The sequence below is a fragment of the Erythrolamprus reginae genome, chromosome 2, assembly GCF_031021105.1.
Source record: "Erythrolamprus reginae isolate rEryReg1 chromosome 2, rEryReg1.hap1, whole genome shotgun sequence".
NCBI lineage: Eukaryota > Metazoa > Chordata > Lepidosauria > Squamata > Dipsadidae > Erythrolamprus > Erythrolamprus reginae.
The window spans coordinates 44,935,828-44,960,544 of record NC_091951.1 but is presented as its reverse complement, the minus strand read 5'-3'; the positions used below and the strand labels follow the sequence as shown (position 1 = coordinate 44,960,544).

Below are 24,717 nucleotides of genomic sequence, written 5' to 3'. Positions count from 1 at the left end.
GCCAAACAACATTGTTTAGTTGATGGGACCCGGAGAAGGCCAGCTCTGTGGGACCTAACCGGTCGCTGGGATTCGTGCGGCAGGAGGCAGTCCCAGAGACATACAAAAGTATTATGCCATTACCTTCTGTTTTTTTTTTCATTCCCAACTTCATTTTACATTATAGGGAAGTATTTGACTTTTTACATTATAGGGATATCAGAGCCTCCGTGGCGCAGTGGTTAGAGTACAGTACTTCAATCTACTTCTGCTGATCACCAGCTGCCAACAGTTTAGCAGATCAAATCTCAGTAGGCTCAAGGCACACTCAGCTCTCCATCCTTCCGAGGTCGGTAAAATGAGGACCCAGATTGTTGGAGGCAATATGCTTACTCTCTGGAAACCACTTAGAAAGGGCTGTAAAGCACTGTGGAGCAGTATATAAATCTAAATGCTATTGCTTATTGCTATTTTATTGGTTTCCCATCCAAGTTGGCATAATTTTTCCAAGATTAGCAAAGGTGGGTTGCTTTAATATCACTTATTTACCCAAAAATGTGCCTTTTCCACCATTGGAAATGTAACCTGTTAAACTGAAGAAAAAGAAAAGAAAAAGAAAAACCAAGAAATTAATGGAAAACTGAATGTTTAATTGATTTCTCTCAAGGGAATACGATGTGATGCAATGGTTCAGAAACCTGAAAACTAATCAATACATAATAGAGTTTTCCTTGTAGAACATTATTGTGAGGCTAATATACAAATTTATTAGGCTATACGTTTTGCACATGTCTATGATTTTTGATCTTGAAGATCCCTTTTGGGTAGTTTGTAGAATTTTAAAAATATACGAAAGGAAATAAGGAAATAAAATCTCAGTTTTGTAATTTTTTAAAATGGTATTGCTTCCTAATGTAAACAATAGTTGGCTGCAGCATCAGTTAGAATATATAGATGCCTTATGAAGCAAATGTGATGATCTTCATTAGAGATATGGGAGATATTCCTCCTGGTCTTGGCTGCAGAGGGATATTGATGTTCCAATTTGTGCCAGAGACTCACACAAGCCAAATACAACATTCAAAAGAAACCTGCTCTTAAATACTTAAAGGGATCTTAGCAAGGCATTGCTCTCAGGGGTGAAACATTCCCAGTTCACTCGTGCCTGTCAGTCATCGGAGAGCCAGTCACAAAGGAGCATGAAGATCTGCCCACCCACCCAGACGACGCCATTTGGGTTCTTTTACCCTCTGTGCAGTAGCGGTTTGCACCCGGTATGGCTGGGATCGGGGTTCCGGTAGTGGAAATTGAGATGCGCATGCATCTCTATGCCCCGATGCGCACACCCGTGTGCAAGATTTGGTTTCTGCGCATGTGCAAGTGAAATCGCGTATGTGAACAATCGCACGCATGAGATTTTTGGCAATTCTTTGCTTCTGTGCATGCGCAGAAGCCAAAAATCGGCAAAATCTCGCACGCGAGAGCATCCACATATGAGATTTTGCTTCCTGCACAAGCGCAGAAATCAAATCTTGCACCATACCCGCCAGATGTGCGCGCACTTGTGACGGTCCCAAAGAGCGCACTGGTAGCGGCCAGTAAGTTCAACCCTGCCTGCCTTTGTGCATGTACAGAATGGTTTGTGCATGTACAGAGAGTAAAATAACCCAAATGGGGGTGTCCAGGTGGGCGGGCGGAACCTCATGCTCCCTTCGTGACCAATGACTGACAGGCATGAGTGAACCAGGAGCATTTCATCCCTGATTGCTCTGGGTTCCCCTCCCCTGATCTGTAGAAATGAAAACGTTGGAAGTTGCGCTAGCCAAACATAGGAAGTGCCGACTAGAAAACATTATTGTTTTCATTCTGTATATCATTCAAGGGAGATGACTAGGAGGACTGCCTAGCAAAAGCTAAGACCAGTGGTGGGTTACTGCCAATTTGGACTGGTTCGCCCGTATCGATTGCAAACATTTGCACCCGCTCGCCAAACCAGCAGCAATGGCTGTCTGTCTACACCCCTGAACTAGTTTCCTGGTCGACAGAGTCGGCCCCCAAAAGCGCTGTGCATGCGCAGAGGCTTCTGCGCATGCACAGAAAGTCATTTGCACAATGTGACGGGATGATGTGCACCTCCGTCATGATGCAAACTGGTAGGGGAATTAAGTGGAACCCATTCCTGATGAGACCAAAGGCACCCGTGACACTGAGTGCATTTGCTTTGATCTTATAAGTCAGTGATGGCACACCTGTGGCAGGTGTAGCCATATTGGGGAGCAGGCAAGTCATTGTCCTATGGCAGCTCCAGCCCCAGCTCATCTTCAGCCCTGGGGAAGGCCGTTTTGCCCTCGCTTCCTTGAAGCCCCAGGTGCGAAAAACAGCCAAACAGGCAAACCAGACTTTCGGAAAAACCGACTTCCGCTTTGACCATTGTGCTGTTTATTGCCCTCCAGAGGGTTCAGGGAAGCTTCTCTGAAGCCCAAGAGTGCGAAAAACAGCCTAACGGGCAAACCAGACTTTCGAAAAAATGGGCTTCCGCTTTGCCCATTGTGCTGTTTTTCACCCTCCGGAAGCTTCAGGGAAGCTTCCCTAAAACCCAGGAATGTTAAAAACATCCTAACCAGCAAATCAGACTTTCGGAAAAATGGAGTTGCGCTTTGCCCGTTGTGCAGTTTTTCACCTTCTAGAGGGCTCAGGGAAACCTCTCTGAAGCCCCAGAGTGCAAAAAACAGCCTAAAAGGCAAACTGGAAGTTTGTTTTTCCAAACTTCTGGTTGGCCTTTTGGCCATTTTTACTGTCCCACGCTTCAGTGAGGCCTGTACACATGTATTGGGATGTTGTGCGCATGCGCAGGGGTATCGTGGGGGTGCAATGCATAGGGGGAGGGAATGGGTACGAGAGAATATGTGCACACCACCCTTTTGGCATGTAAACCAAAACAGGTTCATCATCACTGTTATAAGTAAAGGTATTCCTTTTAGTCCGAAGGAAGGAAACCGGCTTCTGTTTTCACAAAATATCTCTTTCATGGCTCCAGGGCAAGGGTCCCCAAACTTGGCAACTTTAAGACTTGTGGACTTCAACTCCCAGAATTCTCCAGCCAGCAAAGCAACTTTAAGACTTGTGGACTTCAACTCCCAGAATTCTCCAGCCAACAAAGCTGGTTGGAGAATTCTGGGAGTTGAAGTCCAGAAGTCTTAAAGTTGCCAAGTTTGGGGACTCTTGCTCCAGGGGTTAAGGAAGCATCATTATAAAAAGTTTAGAAATGAGATTAAAAGTCAATAATGAGATGCTCTGTGCAAAAAAATAATAGTGCTGTTAAATACATAGCCACACACAGTACATTACAGGTTCCGTATTCCGGTCTAATAGCATTTTGCAGAAGATAATCCAACAAAAAGGATCGTTATGTTCGATACCACTATCAGAAGAAATGTCCTTGCTTCACTTTTCAGCCAGCTTAAGAAAGCACCTCTTCCTGGACGGGAGCAACAATTATGGTTACTTCTTAAGCTTGTGGGTGGAACCTACAGCCGCCTCTTTGTCTGGCCTTTCAGCAGACGGGAGGTGTGGACGTGCATTCAGAAAAGCTTTGTCTCTCTGAAGAAAGCCCAGCTTCTGCATCGCTTCATCCCGCATAGATCTTTGAGAACTGGACAAGAGTCTCAGGGTGTCCTTTACCGGTTTCTGGGCAGGAGCAGAAGTGTCGAGATGGCGCAGGAAACGGGAGCGGAGTTCCTGAACGTTGACTCCCGACTTCAATATGGTGTCAAACTTCTTGAAGTGGGTGGGGTAGGAGTTGGCGGGTCTAGGGGGAGGTTTGGCTCGAGGGCAATAAAGATCGGACCACCTCCTCAAAGTGACTTCCTCAGACTCCTCTGAAAGGGACTTGATCATCTTACTTTTAGCAACTGCTGGGAAGGGATCCTTTTTCACCGGGGCGTCTTCCTCAAATTGACTTTGCGGCTGCAGGCTGCAGAGGACACGGTGTTGACATGGGTCCTGAGAACCTGTTACATGCAATTGACACATAGGGTCAGATTATTAGAAGTGCAAAAAGTGTGGAGTGGAGAGGGGGCTATAGGAAAATGGAGAGACAGCAAGTTGCTTTTAAGTTATTCTATCTAGTCATGGAAGATTGGGTTTTTAAACTGTATTTTTATTATTGTATTTTTTTATTGTTGTACGCTGCCCTGAGTCTATTTGGAGAAGGGTGGCCTATTAATTTAAATAAACAAACAAACAAATAATAAAAAATAAATAAATAAAATTGACTTTGCGGCTGCAGGCTGCAGATGACATGATGCTGACATGGGTCCTGAGAACCTGTTACATGCAATTGACATAGGGTCAGATTATTAGAAGTGCAAAAAGTGTGGAGTGGAGAGGGGGCTATAGGAAAATGGAGAGACAGCAAGTTGCTTTTAAGTTATTCTATCTAGTCATGGAAGATTGGGGTTTGAAAATGTATTTTTTTATTACAGTATTGTATTTTTTAATTGTTGTACGCTGCTCCAAGTTTATTTGGAGAAGGGTGGCCTATTAATTTAAATTACTAACTAACTAACTAACTAAACTAACTAACTAGATAAATAAATAAATAAATAAACAAACAAACAAACAAACAAATAAATAAAAAATAAAAATCACATGTTTTGAAATTTAAAAAATCTTTAATTTCTTTAATTTAATTTCTTAATTCAATGTAAAGAAACCTGTGGTCTAGGAAACACAGGGATAAATTGCAATATTTGGTAGCCTGGAACCACTAAATTTCCTCGCATTCTGAATGGGGGAATGGACGTGATATCAGAGCCCTTAGAGCAAATTCAATTGTTCCAATCCAAATATCCTAATAAACTATGAATGTATATCCCTTATTCTATTTGCACTATGCTGTTTTCATTGGTTGTTATGTCTTTACTTTTTCCCTAGGACTGTGATGGGTGCCACAGGTGGCACACAGAGCCATATCTGCTGGCACGCTAGCCGTTGCCCTAGCTCAGCTCCAGTGTGCAATGTGCATGCCGAACAGCTGATTTTTGGCTCACTCAGAGGTTATGGGAGGGCATTTTGGCTTCCAGAGAGCCTCCAGGCAGAGGGGGAGAGGGGAGAGGGCATTTTTACCCTCCCCCAGCTCCAGGGAAGCCTGTCCACTTAGGAAGCAACACTGACTAACAGTCAATTTCACATGCTGTTGTGCACATCCAACTTTGTAAAGAACAAAGTATTCAATGACAATATTTCACTCATTCAGATCGAGGATAGGTTATTTAAGGGTTCCCTTTATTTTTTTGAGCAGTATATATTTTTGTGTGCTTGTGTATAATATGTATGTACACATATGGCATATATACCTAGAATTAAATAGTATATTTTGGATGTAATATTAAATAGATAGGGAAGTTGTATCTCTTTGAGGTGAGGAGAGGCCAGGCACCCTAACCCAAACCCTTGATGTGAGTGACATCAAGTGAGTGACCTTTAAGCCAGTCACATGACCTTTAAGCCACCACCATCTCAGTCACATGATCGTCAAGCCACTCCCACCTGGTCACATGGCCAGCAAGCCACACCCCCAAAATAAACCACACCCACAGTGTGGTAGTAAAAAAATGTGCAGCCCTTCATTGGTCATATACAGTAAATCAGTCAATTGGACTTTCCCAGTTTCTGGCCATAAAAAAGGTAAAGGTCCCCCTTGCACATATGTGCTACTCATTCCTGACTCTAGGGGGCAGTGCTCATCTCCATTTCAAAGCAGAAGACCCAGGGCTGGCTGAAGACATCTCCGTGGTCATGTGGCCAGCATGACTAAATGGCCATAAATGAGTGCTAATCGCCAACTACCCAAAATGTGACTGTGTGACCACAGTAGAGGCCTGGATGTTGGAACTTTGAATCCAGACCATAAGCGGCTTTTTTAAGATGCGTCATAATTTTGAACAGTTGCTAAATGATTAGTCATAAGTCAAGAAATACTTGTACATGTGAACACAACCTGTAAGACTGTATGAATGAAAAGTGGCTGCTACAGTCTAAATCTCTAATGCCACAATCCCTTAATACAGTTTCTCATGTTGTGGTGACCCCCAACCATAAGTCTAGCGCCAATTCTCCCAACGGAGCTTTAAGCTGATTGGTAGGAAGGTCAGAGGGACACCCCCACTGTAAACGCCTGATTCATCGGATTGTAAAAATATACTGCTCAAAAAAAAAATAAAGGGAACACTAGACCAGTGTTTTTCAACCAGTGTGCCGTGGCACACTAGTGTGCCGCAAGACATGGTCAGGTGTGCCGTGAAGAGGGAAGCTCAGGTTCTGGTCTTGCAACTTTTTGCTGAGAGAGTGAGAAAGAAAGAGAGAGAGAAAGAGAGTGAGAGAGAGAGAAAGAAAGAGAGAGAGAGAGAGAAAGAGAGAGAAAGCAAGAGTGAGAGAGAAAGAAAGCAAGAAAGAGAGAGAGAGAAAAGGAGAGGAAGGGAGAGAGAGAGAAATGAGCAAAAAGGGAAGAAAAAAGAGAAATGAGAAAATGATTGAGACAGAGAATGAGAGGAAAGAGAGAGAAACAAAAGAGAGAGAGAAGTGACTCTTGATTTAAAGCATATGATAAAAAGCACCCAAAGAATAAGAGAGAAAAAACCCCAGCCCTCACCTGTTTTTGGAAATGGTTCAAGAGTGTGTACAGTATACACACACACACACACACACAAGGGTGGGGAGGAGACAGGGGTGGAAAAAGAGAGGAGAGTGTCTTAGGTATCATTTTGTGTCATTTTGGTTGGTGGTGTGCCCCAGGATTTTGTAAATGTAAAAAATGTGCCGCGGCTCAAAAAAGGTTGAAAATCACTGCTCTAGACAACTAGACACAAGAACATTTTTTCCCGAACGTCATCACTCTACTAAACAAATAATTCCCTCAACATTGTCAGACTTTTTACTAAATCTGCACTTCTATTCTACTAGTTTTTCTCATAATTCCTACCATCCTTTTCTTCCCACTTAGGACTGTATGACTGTAACTTGTTGCTTGTATCCTAAGATTTTTATTAATATTGCTTCTTCATTGCTTATTTGACCCCTGTGACAATCATTAAGTGTCGTACCACATGATTCTTGACAAATGTATCTTTTTCTTTTATGTACGCTGAGAGCATCTGCACCAAGACAAATTCCTTGTGTGTCCAATCACACTTGGCCAATAAAATTCTATTCTATTCTACTTGGAGTTATATTGTGTTGTTTAAGTGTTCCCTTTATTTTTTTGAGCAGTGTATATTCCAAGGCGCCAGAATAGAAGCTTTAGTTCCTAACACCGTGGGAAATTTGTCTTTTCCCAGGGTCTTAGGCGACCCCTGTGAAAGGGTCATTCAACACCCAAAGGGGTCCCAACCCCCAGGTTGAGAACCACTGGTCTAAATATTGGGAAAATCCGCCACAGATTGACAAGAATAACACTGACATGGGAAGCTAGTGTATTATCTCTTTTTGTTGGATACAAGGTAGAAAAGGAGGAAGGTAGTTGTGTTGATTGAAACAAAGTTGGTCAAATCATATTTGGGTAAAGACCAAGTTTGATGCTCTAAGGCTTGCACCCCCATCCAATTGGTTAGTTGATAGTGCCTAGAGGTCCATGTCGACAAACTACCAGTACCATATACTCAGTGAAGGGCTACCAAAATTTTTACTACCACACTGTGGCTTATGCAGGACGCCCTGCATTATTTTTCAACATCTTTCAGTGCAAATTGGGTGCTCTGGGGTGGGGCTCCTTTTTTGCTACCCCACTGCGTTTCCCCTGTCCAGGCAGTAGCCCACCCCGTATATACTGTAACTTTACCTAGAGATCCTTCCGTTTTCTCATCGTCTTCTGTTATTTCCTTATCCAAATTGTTGATTGTCTGCATCAAGAAATCCAGACATTCTTTCTCCTCTGGATTCAGTTCAGACAGGAAATCTTCATCCTCTTTTGAGAACCCTTCAGGATTAAGTCCCTGAATCAACTAATGGCAAAATTAGAAAAAAATATTAATATAAAAAGCCTTCTCGAAGGTCGCCTCTCAGGTATCTGGTTAGTTGCAAGATGATGTCCAAGTGCCGCCTCTATGTTGGTTGAGGCAGGCAGGATTCTCTTGAGGACCATTTGTTGGGGGTCAGGGGAAAGGGAGGGTCTTGCCTTCTCTTTCTGCTCAAGATCCCCATGGACAATTAGTGGGCCACTGTGGGACACAGAATGTTGGACTCAATGGGCTTTGGCCTGATTCAGCATGGCTCTTCTTATGTTCTTATGTATTTTTTTGTATTTTTGGAAAGTATTTATTTATTCTATTCAATTTTTTTATGCTGCCCTTCTCCTTAGGCTCAGGGTGGCTTACAACATGTTAGCAATAGCACTGTTTACAGAGCCGGCATATTGCCCCCACAATCCGGGTCCTCATTTTACCCACCTTGGAAGGCTGGAAGGCTGAGTCAACCTTGAGCCGGGGATGAGATTTGAACCGCTGACCTGCAGATCTAGCAGTGGCCTGCAGTACTGCACTCTACCCACTGCGCCACCTCGGCTCTTGTCTGATGTATCACCTGTACAATTCTGATCTTCTAGATATAGTTACAGCCCAGTATCTGAGTATCTTTCCTGAGGGCTTCATGGCTATGCTATCAAATATTGGTCAACCGAGCATTTTTTAAAATTTATTTATTTATTTTGTCCAATACACAATACATATAGAAGAGAATAGACATGAGGTAATATATATAAAGAAAAATATAAAATAGAGGAGAAGATATATGAAAGGAAGAAAATATATATGATATATGAGATAAAGGAAAGACAATTGGACAAGGGACGAAAGGCACACTAGTGCACTTATGTACGCCCCTTACTGACCTCTTAGGAACCTGGAGAGGTCAATTGTGGATAGTCTAAGGGAGAAATGTTGGGGGTTAGGGGTTGACACTATTGAGTCTGGTAATAAGTTCCACGCTTTGACAACTCGGTTGTTAAAGTCATATTTTTTACAGTCAAGTTTGTAGCGGTTAATATTAAGTTTGAATCTGTTGTGTGCTCTTGTGTTGTTGCGGTTGAAGCTGAAGTAGTCATTGACAGGTAGGACGTTGCAGCATATGATCTTGCGGGCAATACTTAAATTGTGTTTTAGACGTCGTAGTTCTAAGCTTTCTAGATCCAGGATTGTTAGTCTTATGCCTTGACTTAGAACAGAATAGAATAACAGAGTTGGAAGGGACCTTGGAGGTCTTCTAGTCCAATCCCCTGCTTAGGCAGGAAACCCTACACCACTTCAGAGATATGGTTATCCAACATCTTGTTAGAAACCTCCAGTGTTGGAGCATTCACAACTTCTGGAGTCATGTTGTTCCACGGATGAATTGTTCAAACTGACTTGATGTAATGGGAAGAAGGAACAACCCCGAGGAACAAGAGGAAATGCTGCTACCAAGATAGCAGTCAAGCTACAAGAAATTCAAGTCCAGACCAGAACTGTAATTCAAGAAAGCTTCTCAGATAAGACTTTTCTAATTCTCATGAAGGTAAAGGGAGGAGCTGCATTCAGACTTGCAAGATTATATTACTACAATCTTATAATGAAAATAGCACTACAGGACTATTATCATATCTGGACACTGGATAAGAAAAAGGAAATCTAATCTACAATGAAAATGTGTATTATGTAAGAACATATGTATAGATATGTAATTATATACTGTAGTATACAGATAAGGATGCAAAAGTTGGATGTTGATTTACTTGAAAAATATTTGGATTTGGATTTGTGTTAATATCTGTTTACATGTTGTGTCTGTGGGTTTTTTAAATGTATAAAATTCAATAAAAATTACTTTGAAAAAAGAAAATAGCATTAATCTGTATGATGTGAGTTCCCTAGTCTGGTCTACCTCAAAGGGCTGAGAATTACTGGTGAATTCCTTGTTTGAATTGATCCTCAACAGCTAAAGTTATTCACCACTTGTCTTGTCTTCATTGTCAATTCAAAGACTGGTTGACATTCCATATTTTTCAGAGTATAAGACACACCTTAGATTTTGGGGAGGAAGAAAGGAAAAAGAATCTGCTTATCAATTTGTGGTAATTGTGGCTATTCAAATAATGTGACTTAATCAACAGAAAAAGAGTCCAATCGTGGTCGGTAAGCCATTCCCACCCAGTCATGTGACATTTAATACACCCCCAGTCACATGATTGTCAAGCCACTCCCACCTGGTCACATGACCAGGAAGCCACTCCTACCCAGTCACATGACCATCAAGCCACACCCACACAATGAGCCATGGCCACAGTGTGGTAGTAATTTTTTTTAAAGTAATTAAGGATCATACTAAGGTATTAGAGAAGGAAGGACAATAAAAAAAACTATTAAATATTCAATAAATAGTGCACAAACTTACTACCCGCACTGGACCCCCCTCCATGGGGACAGAAGCCTATTGCTGTGCACACCTCTTACAGACTTCTTAGGAATGGGATGACTGTGGCCTTGAATACAATCCTGTGCAGTGGTGGGATTCAAATTTCTTTTACTACCGGTTCTGTGGATGTGGTTTGGTGGGCGTGGCATGGGTTGGTGGGTGTGGCTTGATAGATGTGGCAGGGGAAGGATACTGCAAAATCCCCATTTGCCTCCCAATCAGCTGGAACTCAGGAGGCAGAGAATAGATGGAGGCGAGACCAGACAGAAGTGGTATATACTTCTGCCGATCAATTTCCGGTCACAATTCAAAGTGTTGGTTATGACCTATAAAGCCCTTCATGGCATCGGACCAGAATATCTCCGGGACCGCCTTCTGCCACACGAATCCCAGCGACCGGTTAGGTCCCACAGAGTCGGCCTTCTCTGGGTCCCGTCGACTAAACAGTGTCATTTGGCGGGACCCAGGGGAAGAGCCTTCTCTGTGGCGGCCCCAACCCTCTGGAACTAGCTCCCCCTGGAGATTAGAACTGCCCCCACCCTCCTTTCCTTTCGTAAAGTTCTTAAGACCCATCTCTGCCATCAGGCATGGGGGAACTGAGACGTCTCCCCCGGGCCTATACAGTTTATACATGGTATGTTTGTGTGTATGTTTGCTTTTAATAATGGGTTTTTTAGTGTTTTTTAAATTATTTAATTCATTGTTAAAGTATTGTTCTTACATTGTTTTTGTTATTGTTGTGAGCCGACCCGAGTCTATGGAGAGGGGCGGCATACAAATCTAAATAATAATAATAATAATAATAATAATAATAATAATAATAATAATAATACGGGTTTTCCGAATGACTCAAAATTTCCGCCGTCAGGATTAGGCCTAACCTGATATAATATCCCAATGCAGGGGGAAAGACTGTAGTCAATGTAATTGGCTGTTATATGTAGAGAATGCTGAATCATTATGAGTCAACTAAATATGCTACAACCTGATTGGTTGGCAAATATATACACATGTAAGAAACCTTTGCATTGGTCTCTGTTGGCTGCTGTGGTTGCAGAGGTTGTAATGGTAGTAGTGGTTGACTAGTTGTAACGTGCCTTGTGTATAGTAAGATAGAGTATAAGTAATACAGTAGTGTAAATAGAGAAGCAATCTTTGCTACGAAGAAGTAAATATATTTTTTCAAGAACCCCAGCTGCAGTGCATTCCTTTGAAGACTTTCTTTTCTTATATATTGGTCTGTGGCTGGCGGAGTTGGGTTAGCTTCCAAAAGTGCAGTTCTGACATCTGCTATTGGTTTTCCAGAACTGGTCAGAACCTGCTAAATCCCACCTGTTTTATTGTTGTTGTGGTACTAACTGGGCATGTGCAAACAGACTCAAACTCAACCCTGATAAGACGGAGTGGCTGTGGGTTTTGCCTCCCAGGGGCAATTCCATCTGTCCTTCCATTACCCTGGGGGGAGAACTATTGACCCCCTCAAAAAGGGTCCGCAACTTGGGCGTCCTCCTCGATCCACAGCTCACATTAGAGAAACATCTTTCAGATGTGGCGAGGGAGGCATTTGCCCAGGTTCGCCTGGTGCACCAGTTGCGGCCCTATCTGGACCGGGACTCACTGCTCACAGTCACTCATGCCCTCATCACCTCGAGGCTCGACTACTATAATGCTCTCTACATGGGGCTACTTTTGAAGAGTGTTCGGAAACTTCAGATCGTGCAGAATGCAGCTGCGAGAGCAATCATGGGCTTTCCCAAATATGCCCATGTCACACCAACTCTCCGCAGTCTGCATTGGTTGCCGATCAGTTTCCAATCACAATTCAAAGTGTTGGTTATGATCTATAAAACCCTTTATGGCATCAGACCAGAATATCTCCGAGACTGCCTTCTGCTGCACGAATCCCAGCGACTGGTTAGGTCCCACAGAGTTGGCCTTCTCCGAGTCCCGTCGACTAAACAATGTCGTCTGGCGGGACCCAGGGGAAGAGCCTTCTTTGTGGTGGCCCCGACCCTCTGGAACCAGCTCCCCCCGGAGATTAGAACTGCCCCCACCCTCCTTGTCTTTCGCAAACTTCGTAAAACCCACCTCTGCCGTCAGGCATGGGGGAATTGAGACATCTCCCCCGGGCTTATATAGATTATGTATGGTATGCTTGTGTTGTATGCTTTTAAAATAATGGGTTTTTAGATATTTTTTAAATATTAGATTTGTTTATTATATACTGTTTTATTGTTGTTGTGAGCCGCCCTGAGTCTGCAGAGACTAACAGAACAAACCCAGTATGCAAGGATAGGACAGTGAAAAACTGCTTCAGGAATGTACATGACAAATTACATGCCTATTAGATTGCATACCAGAGAACACAAAATAGGACCCCAGAAAACACTCCCTACTCCAAGCAGTGCTGTTAACAATTATAATTAAAATGATTACACCATCATAATTGTAATAATGGACAGTTGGTTTTTATATAACTAGATATCAGTAGGACTACTTAGTGGTTTCTTCCCTCATAGGAGACCTCTGGAAAATCTCTTTTGTGTCAACATAGCATCCCCCAATGGACTGATTAACTGCTTTATATAAAAAATAATAAATAGCCATCACTTTGGTGCGCTCTGCATCTATTCCACACCATACATATAATTATCTCTGATTGCCAATTTTTCATTGGGGAAAAAAGCCAGTTATTATGGGATAGACAGACTATGAAAAAAGATCAGATACCTGCACTTATTTATAAAAATAACTAACGTCAGAAACTAAATAACATAGAAACATTGACGGCAGAAAAAGATCTCATGGTCCCTCTAGTCTGCCCTTATACTATTTCCTGTATTTTATCTTAGGATGGATATATGTTTATCCCAGGCATGTTTAAATTCAGTTACTGTGGATTTACAAATCACGTCTGCTGGAAGTTTGTTTCAAGCATCTACTACATTTTCAGTAAAATAATATTTTCTCATGTTGCTTTTGATCTTTCCCCCAACTAACTTCAGATTGTGTCCCCTTGTTCTTGTGTTCACTTTCCTATTAAAAACACTTCCTTCCTTAACCTTATTTAACCCTCTAACATATTTGAATATTTCGATCATGTCCCCCCTTTTCCTTCTGTCCTCCAGACTATACAGATTGAGTTCATTAAGTCTTTCCTGATACATTTTATGCTTAAGACCTTCCACCATTCTTGTAGCCCGTCTTTGGACCCGTTCAATTTTGTCAATATCTTTTTGTAGGTGAGGTCTCCAGAACTGAACACAGTATTCCAAATGTGGTCTCACCAGCATTCTATATAGCGGGATCATAATCTCCCTCTTCCTGCTTGTTATACCTCTAGCTATGCAGCCAAGCATCCTACTTGCTTTCCCTACCGCCTGACTGCACTGTTCACCCATTTTGAGACTGTCAGAAATCAATACCCCTAAATCCTTTTCTTCTGAAGTATTTGCTAACACAGAACTGCCAATACAATACTCAGATTGAGGATTCCCTTTCCCCAAGTGCATTATTTTACATTTGGAAACATTAAACTGCAGTTTCCATTGCTTTGACCATTTATCTAGTAAAGCTAAATCATTTACCATATTACAGACGCCTCCAGGAATATCAACCCTATTGCACACTTTAGAGTCATCGGCAAATAGGCAAACCTTCCCTACCAAACCTTCCCCTATGTCACTCACAAACATATTAAAAAGAATAGGACCCAGAACAGACCCTTGTGGCACACCGCTTGTAACCTGACTCTGCTCAGAATACTCGCCGTTAACAATAACTCTCTGATGTCTACGCTTCAGCCAGCTGCAAATCCATTGAACTATCCAGTGGGCGTCCTCCTCGATCCACAGCTCACATTAGAAAACCATCTCTCAGCTGTGGTGAGGGGGGCGTTTGCCCAGGTTTGCCTGGTGCACCAGTTGCGGCCCTATCTGGACCGGGACTAATTGCTCACAGTCACTCATGCCCTCATCACCTTGAGGTTCGACTACTGTAATGCTCTCTACATGGGGCTACCTTTGAAAAGTGTTCAGAAACTTCAGATCGTGCAGAATGCAGCTGCGAGAGCAGTCATGGGCTTACCTAGGTATGGCCATGTTTCACCATCACTCCGCAGTCTGCATTGGCTGCCGATCAATTTCCGGTCACACTTCAAAGTGTTGGTTATGACCTTTAAAGCCCTTCATGGCATCAGACCAGAATATCTCCGAGACCGCCTCCTGCCGCACGAATCCCAGCGACCTATTAGGTCCCACAGAGTGGGCCTTCTCCGGGTCCCGTCAACTAAACAATGTCGGTTGGCGGGCCCCAGAGGAAGAACCTTCTCTGTGGCGGCACCAGCTCTCTGGAACCAACTCCCCCCGGAGATTAGAACTGCCCCTACTTTTCCTGCCTTCCGTAAACTCCTCAAGACCCACCTTTGCCGTCAGGCATGGGGAAATTAAACATCTCCCCCTGGGCACGTTTAATTTATACATGGTATGCTTGTGTGTGTGTCTGTTAGTATATGGGGTTTTTAAATCTTTAAATATTTTTAAATTAATTGGATTAACAGTGATCCCCCGCTCGTTGCGAGGGTTCCGTTCCAGGAGCCCCCGCAACGAGCGGGTTTTCGCGAAGTAGCGATGCGGAAGTAAAAACACCGTCTGCGCATGTGCAGATGGTGTTTTTACTCCCACAGCGCTAGCGAGGAGCCGAAGATTGGGGGCGGCGCGGCTGTTTGCCGCCGGCATGGAGGGCTTCATAGCAGCCCCCCAAACCCGGGTTGGGGGTCCGGGGGGCGCTGTCTCTCGGCGCTTTCGAGCCGAGTCCGGGAGCGAACTCGCTCACGGACTCGGCTCGAAAGCGCCGAGAGAGAGCGTGGACAGGCCCGTTCCTTGGCGCTGTCTCTCGCCGCCTTCGAGCCGAGTCCGGGAGCGAACTCGCTCACGGACTCGGCTCGAAAGCGCCGAGAGAGAGCGTGGACAGGCCCGTTCCTTGGCGCTGTCTCTCGCCGCCTTCGAGCCGAGTCCGGGAGCGAACTCGCTCACGGACTCGGCTCGAAAGCGCCGAGAGACAGCGTGGACAGGCCCGTTCCTTGGCGCTGTCTCTCGGCGCTTTCGAGCCGAGTCCGGGAGCGAAGTCGCTCACGGACTCGGCTCGAAAGCGCCGAGAGAGAGCGTGGACAGGCCCGTTCCTTGGCGCTGTCTCTCGCCGCCTTCGAGCCGAGTCCGGGAGCGAACTCGCTCACGGACTCGGCTCGCAAGCGCCGAGAGACAGCGTGGACAGGCCCGTTCCTTGGCGCTGTCTCTCGCCGCCTTCGAGCCGAGTCCGGGAGCGAACTCGCTCACGGACTCGGCTCGAAAGCGCCGAGAGACAGCGTGGACAGGCCCGTTCCTTGGCGCTGTCTCTCGGCGCTTTCGAGCCGAGTCCGGGAGCGAACTCGACCACGGACTCGGCTCGAAAGCGCCGAGAGAGAGCGTGGACAGGCCCGTTCCTTGGCGCTGTCTCTCGCCGCCTTCAAGCCGAGTCCGGGAGCGAACTCGCTCACGGACTCGGCTCGCAAGCGCCGAGAGACAGCGTGGACAGGCCCGTTCCTTGGCGCTGTCTCTCGGCGCCTTCGAGCCGAGTCCGGGAGCGAACTCGCTCACGGACTCGGCTCGAAAGCGCCGAGAGAGAGCGTGGACATCGCCCGTATCTAGAAGAAGTTGCCACCCGAGCGCTCTTGCCCGGCGGGAGGCGAAGCATATGGGTGGGGGGGCTGTCAGGACACCCTCCCACCCCAGCACTTTGCATCCCGCCGGCAAAGAGCAATAAGGCAGCAGCTTCTGCCGGACACGGGCAATGGGCGGGACAGAGAAGCGGGAAGAATCAGGAGGTTCCTTTGGCGGCTGGAGGCTGCCTGGCACCCGCTGCAGCCAAAACAACAAAGCCAGGCAGCCCCCAGCTGCCAAAGGAGCCTCCTGATTCTCCCCGCTTCTCTGTCCCGCCCATTGCCCATGTCCGGCAGAAGCTGCCTCCCGTGCCGATGTTCCCCGCCAAGCCCAGTTCGGCTTCCCTGGCTGCTTGGCCGGAGGGGGGGGGCTCGGCCAAAAGGGGCTGGAGACGCAGCGATTTGCCTCCCGCCCCTCGCCCCTGTGCCACCGGCACGTCATCTTCCCTCCCAGACAAAAAGGCCGGCCTTTGGGGATGAAGGGGTGTGTTCAGCTCTGCGTCTCCAGCTCCTTTCGGCCGAGCCCCCCCCCGGCCAAGCAGCCAGGGAATCCGAGCCAGGCTTGGCAGGGAACATCGGCACGGGAGGCAGGAGACGATCGGGCGACCGGAGCAGCAGCCAGGGAAGCCGAGCCGCGGGCGGGACCAGGTGGGGGCTGGAATTTCTCCGCCAGGGCGAAGGGCGGGCGAGCGGGTGCTGGGGAGGGCTTCTCGCCCTCCCGACAGCAAGAGGGGGGAGCGAACGGCGTGGGCAGGCGAAGGGCGGGCGAGCGGCAGCGAGGAGTTTGCGTGGGCGGTGGGGAAACTCCTCGCTGACGCCAGCAAGAGGGGGAAGACCCAGGAAAGCCGCTGCCATCTACGCATGCGTGCCCGGCACGCATGCGTAGATGGTATTTTTGACTTCCGGGTTGAAAAATAGCGAAGTACCCTGTTCGCAATGGTTGGGGACGCAATAAACGGGGGATCACTGTATTATGATTTGTTTCACTTGTTGTGAGCCGCCCCGAGTCTTCGGAGAGGGGCGGCATACAAATCCAAATAATAAATAAATAAATAATAAATGTTTCCCAAGGTTAGAGTGACTTAGATAAACAGGTGTCAAGGTTCCAGGTAACATCGGAACTAAATCAGAGTCAGTATTCCTCAAAGTACCAATTTATTTCTGGATCCATCCTGACACTTACACTGGGAAACCTGGATCTGTGTATCCCACTCAGTTGAAAGTTCACATCCTTTCTCCCCCACCCACAAACTTGTCACATTGCTCACTCAGATTGTGCCAATATGGCTTCCTCCACTTCCGCCCAGGTGGGTGGGCATAGGATGTCCTTGAACCACTCGAAAGAATTATTTCTGGCACATCTCTTCCCTCAGGAAAATCATCCCTCCCAAGTTCCCATAAACATCAGGCCTTCTGTGGCAAGCCGTTAATTTCTCACCAACTTCTGCACCGGTTTGTGATAGTAGTATTTTGAGAAATGTACCACTGTAGGAAGTCAGCACACACCTGTGTCCTAGAAAAAATGAAATATTCTTGGAAATATTAAAAAGGCAGGATATTGATTGTCCTGGATGAGAAATGGAGAGACATGTTTTTAGGCAGGAAGCAGACTCACTCTTAATAGCACCCACGCTCCTCAATAGCCCAGGGCAGATGACACTTAAGAGATAAAAGAGATGGCTAGATCTATTCATAGGCAAATGCCCTCACTCAAGATCCAACAAAGGTAGGGTTATCACTCTACCCATCTGTTGTGGTTAGCTCTGGCCCAGCTCCTGCCCCAAGGACTGTGGATGTGGGGGAGACATCCACATGCTGCAGGCCTGTTTTGCCCCCCCCCCGGTGGAATCTCCTGATGAAGGCTCCTCTGACCAAGAAGACATGAGTGACAGGGAGGAGGAGAGTGTGGCAGACAGCTCAGATGGAGATCAATTATTGAGCTCCTCCTTGGATTCAGAACAAGAGTTAATGATACAGCCACGCATGCGGAGAGCGATGCATAGGCAACAACAACTGAGAGATTATTATCAAAGAAAATAATAATAATAATAATAATAATAATAATAATAATAATAATAATTTATTAGATTTGTATGCCGCCCCTCTCCGAAGACTCGGGGCGGCTCACAACAAGCGATAAAACAATATTGTACAGGCACCTGTACAAATGAGGCCACCTGTGGTTGGGTGGGGCTGTGGTAATTAGTGAGGCTGCTATAAATAGCAGCCTGTGGGTTTGGCCATTGTGGAGGATTATCTGATCGTTGTGTTTCGTGCCTGCCTTGCTGACTTCGACCTTTGTGTGCTGATTTTCCCCCGCTTTGAAACTAAACCAGAGCAAAGTGTGTTTCACTTTGTGAAAGAAGAAGGACTGAGAATTGTCTCACAGCTGCAAGCTAAGTATCACAGAACTGATAAGGGACTTGTACAAATTACCAGTTTGCTTGGAGACGAGTGCTCTTTGCTACACCAAAAGAGGGCTTGGTTTAAGTGAATTTTCATTATAAAGAACATTGTTTTGAATTTTCAAACGTGTGCGTGTCTGAAATTTGGACCTGTGAATTTTTGGGAGGAGTCTACCAGAGAGCCCGACAGAATCCCATCTAGCAACAGAACTCACCACATGGCACCTGGGAAGATGACATCACTCAGCAAGGCTCAACCAACCCTAAGATACAGACCACATACAGAGTTGAGCCTGCAATGGAATCTGGCAACCAATCAGAACACAAGCTCAAATTCAAAACCCAACAGACGGAATCTCTTCCCTTTTCCTGGCTCAAGCCATGTGATCCTATTCATCAATAAACCTAATCCTACGTAACTTCTGCTGTAAACTCACACTACTAACCAGAGCATACAAAACTTTTGCCAAACCAATCCTTGAATACAGCTCATCTGTATGGAACCCACAATGTCTTTCGGACGTAAACAATGTAGAAAATATCCAGAGATACTTTACTAGAAGATCCCCCCACTACTCCACTCGCAACAGAATATCCTACGAAACTAGACTTACAATCTTAGGTTTAGAAAGCTTAAAACTACATCGTCTTAAACATGACCTAAGCACAGCCCATAAAATCATCTGCTACAACGGCCTTCCTGTTAACGACTACTTCAGCTTCAACCACAACAACACATGAGCATACAACAGATACAAACTTAAAGTAAACCGCTCCAAACTCGACTGCGCGAAATACGACTTTAGTAACTTAGTAGTTGATGTGTGGAACTCACTACCATACTTCGTAGTATCATCACCTAATCCCCAAACCTTTACCCTTAGACGATCCACTATTGACCTCTCCCGATTCCTAACAGGTCAGTAAGGCGCGTGCCTTCCGTACCCTGTCCTAATGTTTCTGTTTTATTAGTATAGTGTATATAAATATTGTTATATCTTTGTATACCACCAATATGTACTTGACAAAACAAACAAACAAATAAATCTTTCCAAGAAGTCTGCAGCAGCTGCCAAAAAAAGCCAACACAGTTCTAAGCTGCATTAACAGAGGGATAAAATCAAGATTATGTGAAATGTTAATACCACCTTATAATGCCTTGAGTAAGGCCACACTTGTAATACTGCATTCAGTTTTGGTCGTAAAACAATGTAAAAAGACTGTTGAGACTCTAGCAAGAGTACAAAGAAGAGCAACAAAGATGATTAGGGGACTGGAGGCTAAAACATATGAAGAACGGCTTCAGGAACTGGGCATGGATAGTTTAACGAAAAGAAGGACCAGGGGAGACGTGATAGCAGTGTTCCAATATCTCAGGGGCTGCCACAAAGAAGAGGGAGTCAAACTATTCCCCAAAACACCTGAGAGTAGGACAAGAAGCGATAGGTGGAAACTGAATAAGAAGAGAAGCAATTTAGAACTAAGGAGAAATTTCCTGACAGTTAGAACAATTAGCCCATGGAACAGCTTGCCTCCAGAAGTTGTGAACGCCCCAACACTGGATGTTTTAAAAAAGAAATTAGACAACCCTTTGTCTGAACTTGTAGGGTAGGTTTGTAAGTTTGTCTGAAGTTGTAGAGAAGATGTAGGGTTTCCTACCTAAGCAGGGGGTTGGACTAGAAAACCCCCAAGGTCCCTTCCAACTCTGTTATTCTATTCCAAGAAGTCTCCATGTTTTCAGTGCCTTTCTCCCCATTTGGACCTAAACCCAGACGGACATTTCTTCCAACACCATCTAAGGTCTCTATAATGGGAGATGATTAAACAAGTCAAGATAGTAGCTGTGACTGTGTCATTGAGGCCCTGTCACTCCATTTTATACAGACTTTCTACCATGGATGCCCTCAGACTAACCCCCACCCCATCAAATATCCAATAATGTTGGGATATTATTACTATCAAATAATAATGAGCAGTCCTCATGAAAAAGTATTTTGCAAAGGAGAAAGTAAGTATGGAAGTTGCCTTCCTTTACCTGTGACATTTCTTCTTTTGGCCTCTGTTCCATACTAGGGTGGTTATTTCTTGCTTTCTCAATAGGCTCCATTTCCAATCCTCAGAAGAACAGCTTCATTAAATCTATAGGTTACATGACAAAAGCCATAGCATTAGGGTTGAAATTTACAAAAGCAGAACTCTATATGAATAAAAGTCCACAAGAAAAGTGTACAATAGGGTTGATATTCCTGGAGACGTATGTAATATGGTAAATGATTTAGCTTTACTAGATAAATGGTCAAAGCAATGGAAACTGCAGTTTAATGTTTCCCAATGTAAAATATTGCACTTGGGCAAAAAGAATCCTCTATCTGAGTATTGTATTGGCAGTTCTGTGTTAGCAAAAACTTCAGAAGAGAAGGATTTAGGGGTAGTGATTTCTGACAGTCTCAAAATGAGTGAGCAGTGTGGTCGGGTGGTAGGGAAAGCAAGTAGGATGCTTGACTGCATAGCTAGAGGTATAACAAGCAGGAAGAGGGAGATTGTGATCCCGCTATATAGAGCGCTGGTGAGATCACATTTGGAATACTGTGTTCAGTTCTGGAGACCTCACCTACAAAAAGATATTGACAAAATTGAACGGGTCCAAAGACGGGCTACAAGAATGTTGGAAGGTCTTAAGCATAAAACGTATCAGGAAAGACTTAATGAACTCAATCTCTATAGTCTGGAGGACAGAAGGAAAAGGGGGGACATGATCGAAACATTTAAATATGTTAAAGGGTTAAATAAGGTTCAGGAGGGAAGTGTTTTTAATAGGAAAGTGAACACAAGAACAAGGGGGCACAATCTGAAGTTAGTTGGGGGAAAGATCAAAAGCAACATGAGAAAATATTATTTGACTGAAAGAGTAGTAGATCCTTGGAACAAACTTCCAGCAGACGCGGTTGGTAAATCCACAGTAACTAAATTTAAACATGCCTGGGATAAACATATATCCATCCTAAGATAAAATACAAAAAGCAGTATACGGTCAGACTAGATGGATCATGAGGTCTTTTTCTGCCGTCAGTCTTCTATGTTTCTATGTTTCTAACATTATCACACCCCTTCCATATTCTTGACAGGGAAACCGGATGGACATGGCTTGGAAATCTCTAAGAATTAACTCTAGTTGACTCTAGTTGATGTGAGGGGCAGGGGGAAGAAGGAGAGGAGAGAAAATAGGAGGAATAGAACTGTATATAGAATCCACACTGTACCAATCCTCCGTGGTCTGCACTGGCTTCCGATCGTTCTCCGCATGCAATTCAAGGTGTTGGCTATCACCTTTAAAGCCCTACATGGATTTGGCCGACTATCTTCGAGACATCTTCATACCGCATAACTCCCAGCGATGGATAAGGGACCACAGGGTTGGTCTTCTCCAGGTCCCATCAGCTAAACAGTGTTGGCTGGTGGGCCCATGGGGAAGGGCCTTCTCTGTGGCTGCTCCGGCTCTTTGGAACCAGCTACCTCCCGAGATCTGGATTACCCCCACCCTACTGGCCTTCCGGAAAGCTGTAAAGACCTGGCTGTTGCAGCAGGACTTGGGTCGTTGAGCCGATGATACACCATCATAATCAGACCAGGAAAGATATGCATGGGTTTTTTTAGCTGTTTTGCGTGTGCATTGTGAATTTTAAATTGTTTTGTATTGTTCTTTATTGGGTTTTATATTGGATTTTATGTTTATTTAGCCGTGAGCTGCCCAGAGTCCACTGGGAGTAGGGCAGCATATAAACCTAAACAATTAAATGAAGTCTAAATAAAAAGGAAGGAAAGGGGGGGAAAGGAAAGGAAAAGAGAAGAAAGGGGGGTAGGAAAAGAAAGGAAAAAGAAAGAGAGAGAAAGAAAGAAAGAAAGGAGGGGAGGAAAAAAGGAGAGAAAATGAAAGAAAAAATGGGAGGGAAGGAAAAGAGGAGGAATGAAAAAGGGGAAAAGAAAAGAGGAAAGGAAAAGGGAAGAAAGGGGGGTAGGAAAAGAAAGGAAAAAGAAAGAGAAAGAAAGGAGGGTGAAAGGAAAAAAGGAGATAAAGTGAAAGAAAAATGGGAGGGAAGGAAAAGAGGAGGAATGAAAAAGGGGAAAAGAAAAGAGGAAAGGAAAAGGGAAGAAAGGGGGGTAGGAAAAGAAAGGAAAAAGAAAGAGAAAGAAAGGAGGGTGAAAGGAAAAAAGGAGATAAAGTGAAAGAAAAATGGGAGGGAAGGAAAAGAGGAGGAACGAAAAAGGGGAAAAGAAAAGAGGAAAGGAAAAGGGAAGAAAGGGGGTAGGAAAAGAAAGGAAAAAGAAAGAAAGAGAAAGAAAGGAGGGTGAAAGGAAAAAAGGAGATAAAGTGAAAGAAAAATGGGAGGAAAGGAAAAGAGGAGGAATTAAAAAGGGGAAAAGAAAAGAGGAAAGGAAAAGGGAAGAAAGGGGGGTAGGAAAAAGAAAGAGAAAGAAAGAAAGGAGGGTGAAAGGAAAAAAGGAGATAAAGTGAAAGAAAAATGGGAGGAAAGGAAAAGAGGAGGAACGAAAAAGGGGAAAAGAAAAGAGGAAAGGAAAAGAGAAGAAAGGGGGGTAGGAAAAGAAAGGAAAAAGAAAGAGAAAGAAAGAAAGGAGGGGAGGAAAAAAGGAGATAAAGTGAAAGAAAAATGGGAGGGAAGAAAAAGAGGAGGAATGAAAAAGGGGAAAAGAAAAGAGGAAAGGAAAAGGGAAGAAAGGGGGGTAGGAAAAGAAAGGAAAAAGAAAGAGAAAGAAATGAGGGCAAAAGGAAAAAAGGAGAGAAAATGAAAGAAAAATGGGAGGGAAGAAAAAGAGGAGGAATGAAAAAGGGGAAAAGAAAAGAGGAAAGGAAAAGGGAAGAAAGGGGGGTAGGAAAAGAAAGGAAAAAGAAAGAGAAAGAAAGGAGGGTGAAAGGAAAAAAGGAGATAAAATGAAAGAAAAATGGGAGGGAAGGAAAAGAGGAGGAATGAAAAAGGGGAAAAGAAAAGAGGAAAGGAAAAGAGAAGAAAGGGGGGTAGGAAAAGAAAGGAAAAAGAAAGAGAAAGAAAGGAGGGTGAAAGGAAAAAAGGAGATAAAATGAAAGAAAAATGGGAGGGAAGGAAAAGAGGAGGAATGAAAAAGGGGAAAAGAAAAGAGGAAAGGAAAAGGGAAGAAAGGGGGGTAGGAAAAGAAAGGAAAAAGAAAGAGAAAGAAATGAGGGCAAAAGGAAAAAAGGAGAGAAAATGAAAGAAAAATGGGAGGGAAGAAAAAGAGGAGGAATGAAAAAGGGGAAAAGAAAAGAGGAAAGGAAAAGGGAAGAAAGGGGGGTAGGAAAAGAAAGGAAAAAGAAAGAGAAAGAAAGGAGGGTGAAAGGAAAAAAGGAGATAAAATGAAAGAAAAATGGGAGGGAAGGAAAAGAGGAGGAATGAAAAAGGGGAAAAGAAAAGAGGAAAGGAAAAGAGAAGAAAGGGGGGTAGGAAAAGAAAGGAAAAAGAAAGAGAAAGAAAGGAGGGTGAAAGGAAAAAAGGAGATAAAATGAAAGAAAAATGGGAGGGAAGGAAAAGAAGAGGAATGAAAAAGGGGAAAAGAAAAGAGGAAAGGAAAAGGGAAGAAAGGGGGTAGGAAAAGAAAGGAAAAAGAAAGAGAAAGAAAGGAGGGTGAAAGGAAAAAAGGAGATAAAGTGAAAGAAAAATGGGAGGAAAGGAAAAGAGGAGGAATGAAAAAAGGGGAAAGAAAAAGAGGAAATGTAAAGGGAAGAACGGAATTGAAGGAAAAAGTGTGGCTGTCATATCATGTTAGGATAGGATTTAATATCTGGACTTCTAACATAAATGTCTTATACACTTTTATTCCATTAGCCAGAATAGGACTGAACATAAAAACCACATAAGGACAAGTCTGCATTTCTGGTGAACTCTGCTTGAGGAAGTGACTGGCCATAAAGCGGTTCATGGCAGCTCCCCTTGAATAACAAGAATGTGCCAGCAGGATGAGAACTGTGTGATAAGAGGATGCATATTTACATTTCCTGGGGTAAACAGGACGAAAGCAGCAATAAAAGACCTTGCTTTGTGGTAAACAGGAGATAACCATATTCACAACAAAGGGGCCCAGGAAATTGGCCATAAGAGACATTTATTCAGTAGAAGCTAGTTACGTGCCATATGTAGATAGGAAGGACTCGGAAGTTGTGTCATA

The 24,717-nt window shown here is 44.3% G+C and overlaps 1 protein-coding gene across 9 annotated transcripts in view; it reads right to left on the bottom strand.

The window, feature by feature from the left end:
• Positions 1-608: 608 nt before the first annotated feature.
• Positions 609-24,717, bottom strand: part of LOC139160309 (uncharacterized) — a 35,910-nt gene continuing 11,801 nt past the window's right edge. For 8 of the 9 annotated variants that reach the window (XM_070738043.1, XM_070738047.1, XM_070738049.1 and 5 more), the window contains 3 exons: positions 20,558-20,661; positions 7,817-7,979; positions 609-3,989 (listed from right to left, as the gene is read on the bottom strand). In XM_070738043.1, the coding sequence (XP_070594144.1) occupies positions 3,481-3,989; positions 7,817-7,979; positions 20,558-20,629 (744 nt within the window). In that variant the 5' untranslated portion in view covers positions 20,630-20,661 and the 3' untranslated portion in view covers positions 609-3,480. Of the gene's footprint in view, positions 3,990-4,246; positions 4,306-7,816; positions 7,980-20,557; positions 20,662-24,717 lie in introns of those variants that run through there. The other variant, XR_011557919.1, reaches the window with a different exon arrangement.